Source organism: Bombus terrestris, chromosome 17, assembly GCF_910591885.1.
Source record: "Bombus terrestris chromosome 17, iyBomTerr1.2, whole genome shotgun sequence".
Taxonomy (NCBI): Eukaryota; Metazoa; Arthropoda; class Insecta; order Hymenoptera; family Apidae; genus Bombus; species Bombus terrestris.
The window spans coordinates 8,100,933-8,115,652 of NC_063285.1; the positions used below are offsets into that span (position 1 = coordinate 8,100,933).

The window sequence follows — 14,720 nt, forward strand, 5'->3', positions numbered from 1 at the left end:
GTGACATTGTTCATGGGGAAAACTAGATTTCCCGCTATTGAGGGTACGCGGTGGGGACCTGCACACATCTGGCCTCTAATGTGGATTGACGTCACACTCTCGAGGGCGGCTGAGACCTTTCCTAGTCCACCAACCTTCTTCTTACCCAATCAAAAGCAGTGTCTATTGCCCTCACTTTCCTAGCCAAAATTGTCCTTAACGAATCAGCTCATCTCGTGTCCTTAGACACACCCATCACTAGCTTTCCTCTGCCTCAACATTGTCACTAAACTTCACATATTCTCTTTCTTTAGAATAGTCAACATGTTTTTACCGAGTTTCTACGCTTAGACCAGTCGCGTACTTAATTTATACATACGCATCAGTGTAACTAGTTTCTATATAAAGTTGTTGGAGTGAATTGTGATTTATACGTGTCAATTCAGTGTGTATTCCATTGTGATTACTGAATTCATCATAAGGTTTGATAAAAGGAAAGTTAATAGTTGTGCTACGGATGAACCTTCTTGTTTTTATCATTTAAGCCTCAAATTTACGTGACGTTATCCTCGGTGTCTTTGTTGGTGTTGTGTATCGCTATACCTGCTTCTTGGACGAGGGAGTTTTGTTCTTTTGATCTGGAAATTTGACTTATATGCAGGAACATGCTGGCAGAATCGTTTTTGGAGGTATCTACTATTTTATTTTTCTAGTATTGGTTTTAGAGTTCGGGAATGCTTGTTTCAATTCCGATTTTATTTTGTATAGTAGATAATTTAGGAATTCGAAGTCTTCTCTTTCGTCATAAGAATAGTTGTATTTTAGATTGTTGCATTTAGATAGTATGTAGCTTTTGTCTCGTTGTAGTTTTTTTATTTTATTGTTTACATAGAACTCGCAATAATTTTTTTGTTTTAATATTGGTGGGGATTTGTAGGGGCACTCGACAGCAAACTTTCCAACGGTTTCTGTCCCGTGGCTCGCTACACGAAGACTCTACCCTTCGAACAAGATGATTGCCAGATGTCGATACACTTTCACCGAATATTTTTAGCTAGCCTAAGGACCCGCTATAAATCATAGGATGTATGTAGCAAAGGTTCTCTAAAGGGACAATCGTCTTTGTCTCAATAATCTCTACACATACCACCCACTACGGGAAAACACAGGAAATCTGCTTTTTCTCACGTATGACGCTCCTCGCTAGCGATTTTCTCTCAAGGGCGGTTAACATCGCCCTCCAACCACCAACTCAAAATTGAGCCAATTAACAGCGACGTCCATTTCCCTCACCTTCCGAACCAATACTTTTCTTAACGAATCCGATCATTCCGTATCCTTAGACACACCCAATCACAGTTTTCCTAAGGAGTATTATCTTGACAAAAAGTCATTCTGTCGTGAGCCGCGAGACGAGTTGAGAGACGCCTATCCGAATTGATCGTTGGTAGTTGGCTGTAATAGCGAATCCGAATTTCTCGACATCTGTTGCAATCATCTCCCAACTTGAATCACACCGCGAAACGTATCACACCGAGTTCGAATTTGCAACCGCGAACCGATAATTGTATCGCGCGTTCTGTGCACGAGTGTATATCACGTACATAAACTAATAAATATTTATAGTTGAACAATATCGGGTGATTCTTTTACACTTATCACGCACTTATCACCCCAGATTCTTGAAGAGCTATTTCTATATGTTTTTCTATTTCGTCTATGAATGAGTCGATTTGTGTGATTGTTAAGCTGACGTTGTTGTAGATCTTCTGGTCGTAGTCCTGTTCGAGTCGGTTTTGGATCTTTTTCCAGTCTGTCTTTTCGTAATCGTACCTGGGAGTTTCGGTCTGTGTTTCAAGTGTTAGGAAGTCAGATGTATTCTTGTTTATCTGAAATACTATGGCGTTATGGTCGCTGTTATAGTCTAGGATATTGAGAGTGTGTTAACATTTTGAAATTTTAATCGCGCGTCTGCTAGGCATGTGCCCAGGTATGAGCCTTCTTTTCGGTAAGAGGGTAGCTCGGAGCTGTAATGGTTTATTTTGTAGTGTATACTTTTATTGTCTAGCCAGTTTGTAATGAAGTTTCCTCTTGTGTTGTTTAGTTCGTTTTTCCAGCTTGCATGTTTTGCATTAAGGTCGCCAGCTATTGTATAGTAATTTTCCTGTTTGTCGATCTGTAAAAGTTCAAAGAGATTGTTGAATTCGTCGTTAAATTCTTTCTGCAGTGCTAAATAAGTTTTCCTTATTGCTTATTTTTATTTTTATGATCGTTTCTAGGATTTTGAAACTTGTTATTTTGTCGTTTTGCATTGTTTTGAACATCAGAGGGTTTTTTATGAGGATTGCAGTTCCTCCACCTTGGGCAGCTAGAGTAGTTTTTGAAGTATACTTTGTGTCTTTTGTTCAATTTTGTTTCTGAGATAAGTACGATGTGGAAAGTGGAAAGGTTAGCATATTGTATCTGTATTTGGTTTGAAATTATTGAGTTGGCATTTATTGAAATTATTTGCAAACGTTTTACTTTTAACTGATTTGTTTTTTGCTGTAATTGACACTTGAGTGGGTTTTGGTTATTCGTCATTTATACTATCGATAGTGCTGAAGATGGGGTCGATCCTTTCCTCCTGCGTTTTTAATGATTTTTTCACTTCGTTTAATTGCTTTTGTTCATTTAACGCCTTGAGTGTACATTTTTTGAAGTCTTCAATGACGTTTATTATGTTTAGTTGGAGTATGTTTACTGTTGGATTAGGGTTTTGATTCAAGCGGGGAAATATATTTGTTATATATTATATATTTGGTAGTTTGTTTTCTTTATTTGTGTTTGATACACAAAAGAATATTTAAAGAAACATAAGTGTGTGCAAAAATGAGATTGATATAATGTGAGGTAATAGTCGTGTTATAGAAAAACATATCTTTTTCTCGATGCTTAGATTATAGATTCTTAAAGGTTGATTGTTAAGAAAAATAATATAAATTGGAAAAATAAAAAAAAGCCAACACCACACGGAGTTCCCAGGCGGTCACCCATCCAAGTACTATCCGTGCCCAGCGCTGCTTAACTTTCGTGATCGGACGAGAACGAGTGCACTCAGCGCGGTTTGAGCGTTGGCTGAAATAAGTAATATTTTTATTTGTATTTGATGGTCAAAGAAATAGAATATTTAAAGAAACATAAGTGTGTGCAAAAATGAGATTGATATAATGTGAGGTAATAGTCGTGTTATAGCAAAACATCTTTTTCTCGATGCTTAGATTATAAATTGTTAAAAGTTGATTGTTAAGAAAAATAAAATAGATTGGAAAATAAAAAAAAGCCAACACCACACGGAGTTCCCAGGCGGTCACCCATCCAAGTACTATCCGTGCCCGGCGCTGCTTAACTTTCGTGATCGGACGAGAACGAGTGCACTCAGCGCGGTTTGAGCGTTGGCTGAAATAAATAATATTTTTATTTGTCTTTGATCGTCAAAAAAATAGAATATTTAAAGAAACATGTGTGTGCCAAATGAAAATGATATAATGTATGCTAATGGTAATACTAAGACATTGCAACTTCTTGATGCTTAGAATATAGATTATTAAAAATTAATTGTTACGGAAGCCGAATTGATTTTTTGGGATTACGTTATATTTTGTGCAAAAGGAGACTAGGGTGTTATTTATGACTATTTCGAATATTTTTTGGTTATGTTGGCTATGATACTTATATGTCGCAGGTTTGAGGATGAGAAGCTGTCTTTATTTATTTTTTGTGATGGCTATTAATTTAACTTTTTTCCATTTTCTGGGGACTGGTTGGTAATCTGCGACATACACCTTCGCAGTCAAGGGGCTATTTTAGAAGACGATAATCGTACATGATCTGGACAATGGTTGGATGCTAATGAAAATCTTAAGCAAATGCTGAAACCGTCATTACGGCCGAAACAGGTTATGACGATTATATGGTGTACATAAATAGTAGATGATGCACTCATTAGCCTCTGTTTAAATAATATGTTTGATAATGATACTTTGTAATGGCTCAATAAAAAGAACATTAGACTAAAAAACAACGTCTCAGAAATTCTATAGGCATAACATGATTCAAGTAAGATATAATTGAGAAAATGAATGCCTAGAATATGTAATGTAACGTGAAGTATCAAATGAGTTAATATGACAGGAACATACCTAATCGCGTATGTCATACGATCCAGTCTAAGACACCTCATGATGCATAATCTTTGCAGAGCAGTTTTATTTTTCCAATCTTGTGGGAAACTTTCTCGTTCCGGCGTATCTGATTCTACGAACTTCTTCCACCGTTTCGCAGCACCTTCTATGTCTTTTTCTAAATTTTGAAAGTCCTCCATTTGGCTCAAATATTTAATCCCTCCCCAACCGACATCTGTTAAAAAGTCTACGGGGCTTGTTAACTCCGGAATATACGGAAATCGTAGTAGGAAGTCAAGTTCTGATTGTGATATTTCCTTTGCTTCCATAAAAATCTGAAACGAATAGAATTATTCAATGTGACGTTAGTTGCAATAAAAATGCGATACATAGCGTTGCAAGCTGCCCTCATATGATTTAATTTACCCAAGGAAGATTTTTTTTGGTAAACTTTCCACTTCTGTGCAAAATTTTTCTAATCAATATACTACGCTATTTATCGCTATTTTAACGTCCTTTTTTCTTTTCCTGTTAGACTAACTATAACTATAATAACTAACTATAATAACTAACTATACTATAACTATATAATAACTAACTATACTATAACTAACTATGCTAACTATACTATAACTTACTAACTATAACTATAATAACTAACTATAATAACTAACCGTTTTGTTTGTATTATTGAACTCGATTATAAGGAACTAATCATGGAATTTATTCCATTTATAATTATCACATCTAATATAATAGAGTAAAATAGTATATAGTGTTATACTATTATTATAGTATTATAGTATATTATAGTATTATAGTATTATAGTATTATAGTATTATAGTATTATAGTATTATAGTATATTATTGTATTATAGTATTATAGTATATTATTGTATTATAGTATTATAGTATTATAGTATATGGACATTCCATACAATTGATAATGCAGTAAATAAAAGAATCATATTAACACCTATCCTATGGCACCAATCTGTTGTCGAGTGCAGGCTAACTCTTCAGAAGATACGATTTTTTGGCCGATTCAGTAACTAAAAAAAAAAAAAAAAAAAAAATATTTGGTGAAACAAAGTCCCGATTGATGTGATACAACAATAGATTCATGCGAAGATAAACATTCAATGTAATTCGAAGTAATTCGTTGAAAAGATATTTCGAAAAAATTAATAGATTAGTAAATAAATTGATAAAATGATAAAAACAATATGGAATTTTTAATATCCACCAAAGTTTATTTAATTTAGATTCCATCAAATATACATTTTTAACGTATATATATTTCATTATATATATCTATATTGGATGTCCAGTAGTCAGTATTAACCCTTTGAGTGCTGTGGGCGCATATAGGTGTCTGGCGAAAGCTATCGGTGTGGACTAAGGACATATATATATGCGCTTTCTGTAAGTGCCCGGCATGGGCTAAGGACGCATGTATGGGCTTTTCAATTTTTCCGAACACCTACGCAGAAGTAATACTATTACGTTTGTGTGAAATAAATATAAATGCATTGCTTACGGCAGTAAACAAATGCCAATAGTGGCTCGTTATTGTTGAAGTGGTCACCACTTGTAAGAAAACTCTACATCTGGTTTTCTTAGTTTCCTCAAGCACTGAATTTTTCACACACAACTAAATTATTAACTTGTGTTATATTTACTAAATTTAGTTTTCTAGTTTATTGTTTTCTAGTTTATTACCCAAATTCTAGTTAACTGTAAATTTCAATGTTTATAATAAATAATTAAAAACAACTAAAAAATAACGCTCTTGAATCATTTAATCTCGTGCAAAAAAATTACTATAACTTATTACGATTTGCGCTTTGAATAGTCAATCAACAGGGTTCAGTCTAACGAAAAAGTATTCCGTCCACAGCGATCGTCAGCGCTAGACGCGCGCCGTGCGTACGGACGGCATAGGCCGCGAGTATTCAGCACTCAGAGGGTTAATGATATGTTGCAATTTAGCTAATGGAAGATGGTTGTTTTATACAAATCACTAATAGGAAGCGTATAAGTAATACAGTAATTACTAGTTATAAGATAGGAATAGTGACAAAACAAGACCAAGAAAAAGGAATTCTTTGGATCAAGCAACAGGGGGCAGGGGTTTCCACAGATTGAGAACCGCTGATCTAAATTATAAGATATTTACCTGAATGGTCATTTGACAGAGGAAGGTCAATTTATCGGCTTCAAATAATCCTCTGCTTGTATAAATGAAAACTAGATAAGTGATGCTATCCATTAAAAGAGCCACGCGCTTAGCCAAATCCTCCGAAGCTACTGCAAATCTAATTGCGTTTAAAAAGACAACGCTGAAAGCTTTCAAGGAAAACTGATAGAGCATATTGATCTTGTTCAAATCGTTTAAAACGAAATATAAGAGACTGGCTCGAGCCGCAACAGGACGATAAATTTCTCGAGCCTCGTCTATCTTTACAGCAGTCACTCTAGCTTCGGCTACTTTTATTTCTATTTCCGCAGCAGTTTTTTTCGTGGTTTCCAGATTGATCACGAGATCGACGTCGCTTAAAATGTCTGGCCCAGCAGTCGATAACCTTTGAAAATAAACACAATATTATGTCGTGGTATTTACATTTGTAGACAGATACCATAACTGTCATAAGACAAATTTTAAAAATTAAAATATAACAGTTAATATCTTTAATTATAAGATTTTGACTAGGAATAAAATATTATAAATATTAAATATTAGTTAATAGTTATTCGTAATCACAATTAAAAATTGATATTTAAATAAAATTACCATTTAAATAATAATTAAATTTTAATGACTTTTTTACACAAAATGTTTAATATAGTTACTCTTAGTTTACTTTGGATCTCTGGTTATAAAATAATTATTAAAATCTATAAAGTACGTAATTTTAAATGTAATGTATAGAGAGAATACTTTTAATAGAAAATGATATAGAGAATACCCTAAAAGGTTGGACATTAAATCTAGTACTTGAAAATTTCATCATACTGATACATTAGACAAAATATTAGTATACTGATTGCGATAAAATATTGACATATATCAAATACTATTACTATTACTGATAACCAATAATTAATCGATCGAATAGTGCTCAGGATTTTGAGTGATCCTCAGTTTACGACACGGGCAGCGCACCTACTCTTTTTGGGAAGTTGGAAATTCTCACCTCGCTAGTTGTAGTAGGATTTACAATGCGGACCCCGTCAAGAGACTAATTGGCATCCTAAGTGCTCAACAGGTCCGCTCTAAAGTGAACATCTGGTATTAAACATTAATAAATAATTAATAACAAACCAAATGAGATACGCTCCTGGCGGTTCGATAGTTACAGGATTGGATAGAAATACCAGGTATGTAAATATGAAACCGGAATTTTTGTACAGAAAATACACGTTTATTGTAATGAAAATGATTAAAAATATTTTATTTGAAGTATTTCCCATCGCTAGTTATACATTTTTCCCACCTGTCTGGCAATTGGTGGATGCCACGCCAAAAAAACTGTCGCTCTTTTGAGGCAAACCAGTCATCGTGCCATTTTCGTACATTTTCGTAAGAAGTGAAGCGCTGGTCAGAAAGTGCGTGTCCCATCGATGCAAATAAATAGTAATCGGACGGAGCCAAGTCTGGTGAGTAAGCCGCGTGCGAAAGTATTTCCCAACTGAACGCTTCAATCGTTTCCTTGACCGGTTTTGCTGTATGCGATGGTGCATTATCATGAAGCAAAATTACTTTGTGTTGCCTTTTTTGATATTCTGTTGGTTTTTCACGCAAAGCTTGATTCAAATCGATCATTTGTTGTCGGTAGCGCTCAGTATTAACGGTTTCGCCGGGTTTTAACAGCTCATAATAGATCACGTTCCACGTTCCACGTTCTTCGTTCCTCGCGTCAAAATTGCCACTTCTGAATTTTTTGAACCACTCAAAGCACTGTGATTTACCAAGAGCATGCTCACCGTAAGCTTCGACAAGCATTCGATGCGATTTTGCAGCAGTTTTCTTCAAATGGTAACTGAAAATCAATGCTGTCCGCAAATCGTAGTTTCCAGGCACAAAATTCGACATGTTCAACGCTGTTATAAACTATGCTGTTCTATGAAACTTGTATTGTTCTGAGTAGAAAATGTTTGTCAGATGTCAACAAAGACTTTTGGCATCAATGACGCAGTTTAGTGATAACTATATTATCAGCTAGGGCCATCTATAGGCAAATTCCGGTTTCATATTTACAGACCTGATAGATTCCCACCTCACAGGAAACATAGACTGAAGAGTACATCCTTAGAATATAAGCACCATGTGCTTCAAGATACGACAGTCTTCATCAATCATCAAGCAGTCATCAAGCAAGACACATAACACAGACTGAACAACTTTTACTCAGACGATGCTTCAATTATGCAATCGAAACTTACGCGAATCCACCATGATCCCTAATCAAGAAGACCGCACGAAGCATTTGAAACTGAAACGAGTAGCGTTCAAGATGGAACTAGAAACATTTCAAGCGATACCTGATACTATGATGAAGGAAGGTTAGCAACCTCTATTCGATATACGTTAGACAACTTAAAAAGAGAATATGTGGCATTTAAAGAAACCCATAGCGAATTGGGCGAGACAGACTATGGGCAGACAATAGAGGAATACCTTAACCTAAAAGCAGCATTTTATACCTGTAAAGAACGAGCTTGAACAGCATTTTTTATCAGCAAGTTGGCAAAAACCATAGACAAATACAGAACTCTGTATGAAGGATGGAAAATGTTCACAGATGTTAGAATTTAGTATATTCATTCCATAATCGCACTTTTGTAAATCCATATCTCATTAGAATGTACTATGCGCAATTACATACTTCTTCACAATGAAAACTTTTGAACGTGACTGTTTAAGGAGGGGGGCGGTACGTTCAGGATTTTGATCGCCACCTAGTTGATAATTCGCAACACAGAATACCACCTAAAATTGTATCATATACCTACCTGTGTAAAAGATCATCTTCCAATCTCTTCAAGGTAATTTTGAAGGTATTTTGTTGAGTAGTTAATTCCGCCTTTTTGGATTCTAAATCAGGTCTTTCGGCTTTCACAACGTCACCCAGAAGTTGTTCCTCTAACCCATCTTTTGTTACAGTAAAGTTGATAAGAGTAGTTTGGGCTTGTATCTCGGGCTTATAATGAGGATTAGCTAACTTCGTTTGTAAAATTAGCCGGAAACGAGGGTCATAATCTACTTCTTTGTCCCAAATTTTGATCGCCCTTTATAGCAATAAAAAAGTATTTATAAAATATATAGTATATAATAGTTATAGTAATTATATATTACAGTAATTATAAAATAAAGAAAATAAATAGAACAATTCAAAAATAAGGTAAATGTAAATAAGTGTTCCAAGTATATAGAGATATATGTGCATCTATTACAAATAATTTAAGTTTTGTTACTATTTCTGATTCATATCGATATATACTGCGTAATATCTCAAAGTTGGTATTAATTAGTCTCTGGTTATTATCATTGTTGAGAATTGTGGATCTTGATGGCCGAAATATTGTTATTGAAACATTAAATTTACACTGGGCATTGATATTAACGTAGACACATATTTATTTTATAAACGATTTCTAGAATATTCATCGATACACACTTGCACGCGCCTCAGCAATTTCTTCCATACTCGACCTTTCATCCATTGTTAACCGACTGAACTGTTTACATTCGTCTGTTTTTTAGTCGCCGCGCACACACATATCTCCACACACTGATATCCACATACAAATATCTCTACTACGCATTTAACCTAGTCCAGCACAAAAATTATACATATCTCAATAATCATAAAACCGTTACACATATTGAATTGAGTTCTATACATTGGTACAAATCCTAGATGCATCTTACTGTTAGTTACATTTTACATCTTATATGTACAAACAAATAATCATGCTTTCTAATTGTTAATTCAAACAATAAAATAGATAATTAAAGAACGAAAGCCCGAGAGAAAATAATTAAGAAAGAAAATAATTAAAGATAGAAAGGTCCAGGGTTTAAGCATGTGCTAACCACTTGGCCTGCGAAAAGAAGTCCGAGGCCAGAACGTCTTAAAAGATAAAACGCTGACCAGGGCGTCGTGAAAGAATAAACCCTAGGACTTGCACAAGAAAACCTACTCCCAAAGAAAACTTTCTCTTTCGGGGACCACGGCAACCTGTATAAAGGGAAACGAGGGAAATCTCGGGGCGCGCACTACTAAGATTGTCAAATCCGTGTTATAATAATAAAGACATATTGTTCAATCAATTTGCGAAGTATTTCTTTGGCACCCTACACGTTCTACCACCTCAAAATAAATGCTCGATTGTTATAATGTGCGGTAAAACTGCTGTTTAGAGGACTTACTACCAACGACCTTGAGATATATTATCAAGGCCACTCTTCTAAGTGATCTTCAAAAAGTTTTAGCCGCTGATCTTGCCGTTCGTCCGCTAAAATTTTGGCAAACGAGGCAAAAATTTTGGGTCAATAATTTTGCTTCGCATGAGTTAAGGTTAGAGTTAGTATTAGAGTTAATTTGTCGTCACGCCAAGGGGTCCTCGGGCTTGCACGATGACCCAGGGGATAGAGTTGAAAGGGGGGGAGGGGGGTCCCTCTCAATGCTCAAACTAGACCCAAGGCCTGAGAGTTCGGTTAGGGTTAGCAAACAAAATCCAACCCTCACCTGATGTTAGTCGTTAGACGAATATAAATGTTTACATTAACTTTAAAGATATAGATCGGAAAGATTTATTCAATATTTAATTATTCTAAAGAGAACTTCGAACTCATAATTTCGAAAAATGCGTTTTCGCTAAGTTGTTTCTGTTTTATTCGCCTCAGTTATATCGTTTTGTTTCGAAACTGTATGAGGTTAGGTATATAAAAATCTTCGTTTTCCGCCAGGACTACGATCGTTTCACGCCTCGAACAGAGTGCGTGTTACTCGAGACCATTCCATCCACAACATATCCGAAATTCAACGAAATTAGAGTTGAGATTGCCATTTGCGCATAATTACCGAAATGATAGTTGCTGACATCGTTGACCCAGTAATGGACAATGTCAAATTTTCTCACATTGCAACGGCCTATGTTTGCTGTTTAACAACATATTTCTTTGGACTTTATCAGACAGCACGGCGACAATGTGTAATAATGAATAGTTAAATATGACTTATTTTAAATAAATTTAAATATGACTGTATTAACAACTTTTTAACGAATAACGAGCGACAGCTAAAACTTTTTAATGGTCACTCGGGACAGTGACCTTGATATCATATATGTATGAAGGTCAGAATTATTAAAAATAAAGGTGGATCTCCTAAACAGCAATTTTATCTAATATGAATTTATGTTACAATAATAATATACATAAGCAAGTACCTTCCTTTTTTTATTAGATCTCTCTTTATAACCGGATCTAAAATGGGGTCGATAGCTTCCATGATATTTTCAATTAAAACAATCCCTCCATTCGCAATGGAAATTTCAATTAAATATAAATAATTCGGTTGAGTAAGCCTCAGCACTTGCAAATCTTCACCGTATCGATTTTTTATCCATTTTAATCCTTGTAATTGTGGATCTATCATTAGAGGCCATCTTGTTGAATTCATTAAAATTGTTGCATTTTCCGAGGACATTTTGTCTGTTGGTAAACCTTAACAAACGATCAATATATCGTTATAATGATTTATTACTAAAGTTAAATATGAAAGCACAATTAATTTTTAGATTTTAAGCTTTCATGATGATATATTGATAGTATATTGCGCTTTATGCGTTATAATGTTAATGTGTTGCATTGATCGATGTAGTTTTGTACTTTGTACATAAAAACTGCAATTAAAAATTGTTATGTTGTTCGTGCATCTTAAAAACACATATATTAGTTTAGAAATCATTGCAATTCGAGATTTGTCAAATTATTTTGCTGTTGTTTACACTACAACAAATATTTAAATGATTCTCCATAGGTATGAATAGTCTGCGGATTTTTCTTCAAATTCATATTTTTGAGAATATAAATAAAAAGAAGGAACCTCGATAGAAAATTATTTTACCTATCAAGTAATATTATAGAAGGCATTGTACTTTGGATATTTTATGTATTTCTTCATATTATGTGTATTGGAGGTGGAAGTGCACTCCAATTGGTAACTGTTAATATTATATGGCAAATTGTAATCATAAATATGTTTCTAATAAAATAGGCGTGGCGGATTTAATGATTCCTGCGAGCCGTGCGTATCATAAATTTCTAGCAGACCCTCGAGTAGTTCTCCCACATCCTTATAAAGGTCCCTTCTTCGATGTCAACACAGCTTTTGCCTGCTATCGCAAACAAAAGAACACTGCTCCCGATCAGCTGTTCGGCGATGTGCCACTTGAAATAAGTATGTACAAAGGGTGTGTATTAAAAACTGTAACAATTTAGTGCAGCGTAACTTGGACTGAACTTGACTGAATTTGGATTGGCTTAGCCTCAGTGCACTTTCAGCTTTACTTTAGAACCTCGAAGAAGTTTAGTCTCTTTATAGAAAGATTTAACACGTACATGTAACTTTTCAGCCAATAAGCCCACTTATCTTTGCGATTGTATTGAAAGTAGCAGAGGAAGTAGGAATAATCTCCCTTCACTTAAGGGACCCCCCCAGCAACCTCTTGGTTGTGAGCCAAATATTCCCATATTTTCATTTCAACGTAGACTGTGTAATACTATTAAGTTGTTCATGCTACTTTGTACATTTGTTGATTTTTGTTGCTTAAATTGTTCACGAAAAGGAGATTTGAATCAGTACGGGGAGATATTCAATATTTTCATTAAAAAAATATATCGATGACTCTAATATCTCGAAGAATGTGAGAAAGATTTTATAAAGAAAGCAGAACATTTTTTTGTGTATGATATTATTTGTCTATTCGAAACAAAAATAGCGTTTTCCTCTTACATTTCTTCCTATCATGGAAATCGACTGATCGTGAGATGTTTAAGGTGTTTCAGTTAGACGGGGAATTATGTATCTTATGTCATAATAAATTATGACATTAACTAAGCTGTAGAACGTATAAATGTATTCACCTTCGTTGTTCCATTGTGCAATTTGTGCATCGTCTGTCAATAAAGCCAGTACATCCAATTCAGAAGTCCTCGGTATTTTTACTTCCAAACTTTCCAGAAACGGTAACCAATTTTCGTACATTAGGTCAGTTCTATATTTTCGAGTGAAAGATCCCATGTATGATAAAAATGCTGTTACAATCAGCACATCCCCTGGTACCGTTACACACGAGTTCGTCAAACTAAAAATTTTAATTCTTTAAAAAATAATCTTATTTCTATTGTATAAAATAACAAATTTTATGTCACAAGGATAGTAAATATCCTTAAATCATAGATCATTGTACGTGTGTTAAAACGTCCTACCAGATTGTAAGAAAACATATCATTTCATTTAAAAAAACGAAGTTAACCTTCATATGACTTCTACAAGCCCACCTATGAAAGAACAATTTACATCAAATTATGTTTTTCCTATCATTTCTCTATCATTTTTCCTATCACCAATAACAGTCCAGATATTCAAGTTACCTGTGTTAGGTATACCCTGTTTTTAGTTCACCCTGTATAGTATCTGTATTTATACATATATATGACACATGTATATTTATGTATATTTTTGTAAATACATATATGATATATATATTATATAAATAATAAATACCCTTCTATGTTTGTCAGAAAAATATCATTAACTGTGAAAATAATTATTTTTATATTAATGTGACATATTTTGAAAATAATATATAACATACAAAAATACGAAATGGGAAATAATAAAATCTAACCTTTCTAGTTACCTGTGTTAGGTATACCCTGTTTTTAGTTCACCCTGTACAGTATCTGTATTTATACATATATATGACACATGCATATTTATGTATATTTTTGTAAATACATATATGATATATATATATATAAATAATAAATACTGTTCTATATTTGTCAGAAAAATATCATTAACTGTGAAAATAATCATTTTTATATTAATGTGACATATTTTGAAATTAATATATAACATACAAAAATACGAAATGAGAAATAATAAAATCTAACCTTTCTACCTCCTCGGTCCATCGAATTTTTTCGGATGCTAAACCATTCACTAATCTATTTGCAAGGTCAATTGTTAAAGCAGTAGCGTCAGCTTCGTCTTGACATTTTTGTTTCTCAGCTAAAGCTGCATTCATCCTTTCTCCTAAAACGTCGAGCACCTTTTGCAACTCCTAAAGTAACGGAATTAGAAGTAATTAATTGAAACGAATAATAATTATCCTAAAAAGTTATTTCGCATATATTTTGCCACATAAAAATGTTATTAGTTCGGAAAAATTGAAAAACCCATACACGCGTCCTTAGCCCATGCCGGGCACTTACAGAAAGCGCATATATATGTCCTTAGTCCACACCGACAGCTTTCGCCAGACACCTATATGCGCCC

The 14,720-nt window shown here is 34.2% G+C and overlaps 1 protein-coding gene and 2 non-coding genes across 3 annotated transcripts in view; all 3 read right to left on the bottom strand.

Moving 5' to 3' along the window:
* LOC100648037 (dynein beta chain, ciliary) overlaps positions 1–14,720 on the bottom strand; it is a 54,949-nt gene that overhangs the window by 15,568 nt on the left and 24,661 nt on the right. Inside the window, exons 13-18 of the mRNA XM_048413912.1 lie at positions 14,336–14,505; positions 13,301–13,521; positions 11,602–11,878; positions 9,160–9,435; positions 6,323–6,728; positions 4,161–4,477 (exon numbers count right to left, since the gene is read on the bottom strand). Coding sequence (XP_048269869.1) covers positions 4,161–4,477; positions 6,323–6,728; positions 9,160–9,435; positions 11,602–11,878; positions 13,301–13,521; positions 14,336–14,505 — 1,667 coding nt within the window. The remainder of the gene's footprint in view (positions 1–4,160; positions 4,478–6,322; positions 6,729–9,159; positions 9,436–11,601; positions 11,879–13,300; positions 13,522–14,335; positions 14,506–14,720) is intronic.
* LOC125386815 lies at positions 2,979–3,097 on the bottom strand. Its single transcript, XR_007227254.1, has one exon. It is a non-coding gene; the product is annotated as a 5S ribosomal RNA (ribosomal RNA).
* On the bottom strand, positions 3,300–3,418 carry LOC125386817. Its single transcript, XR_007227256.1, has one exon. It is a non-coding gene; the product is annotated as a 5S ribosomal RNA (ribosomal RNA).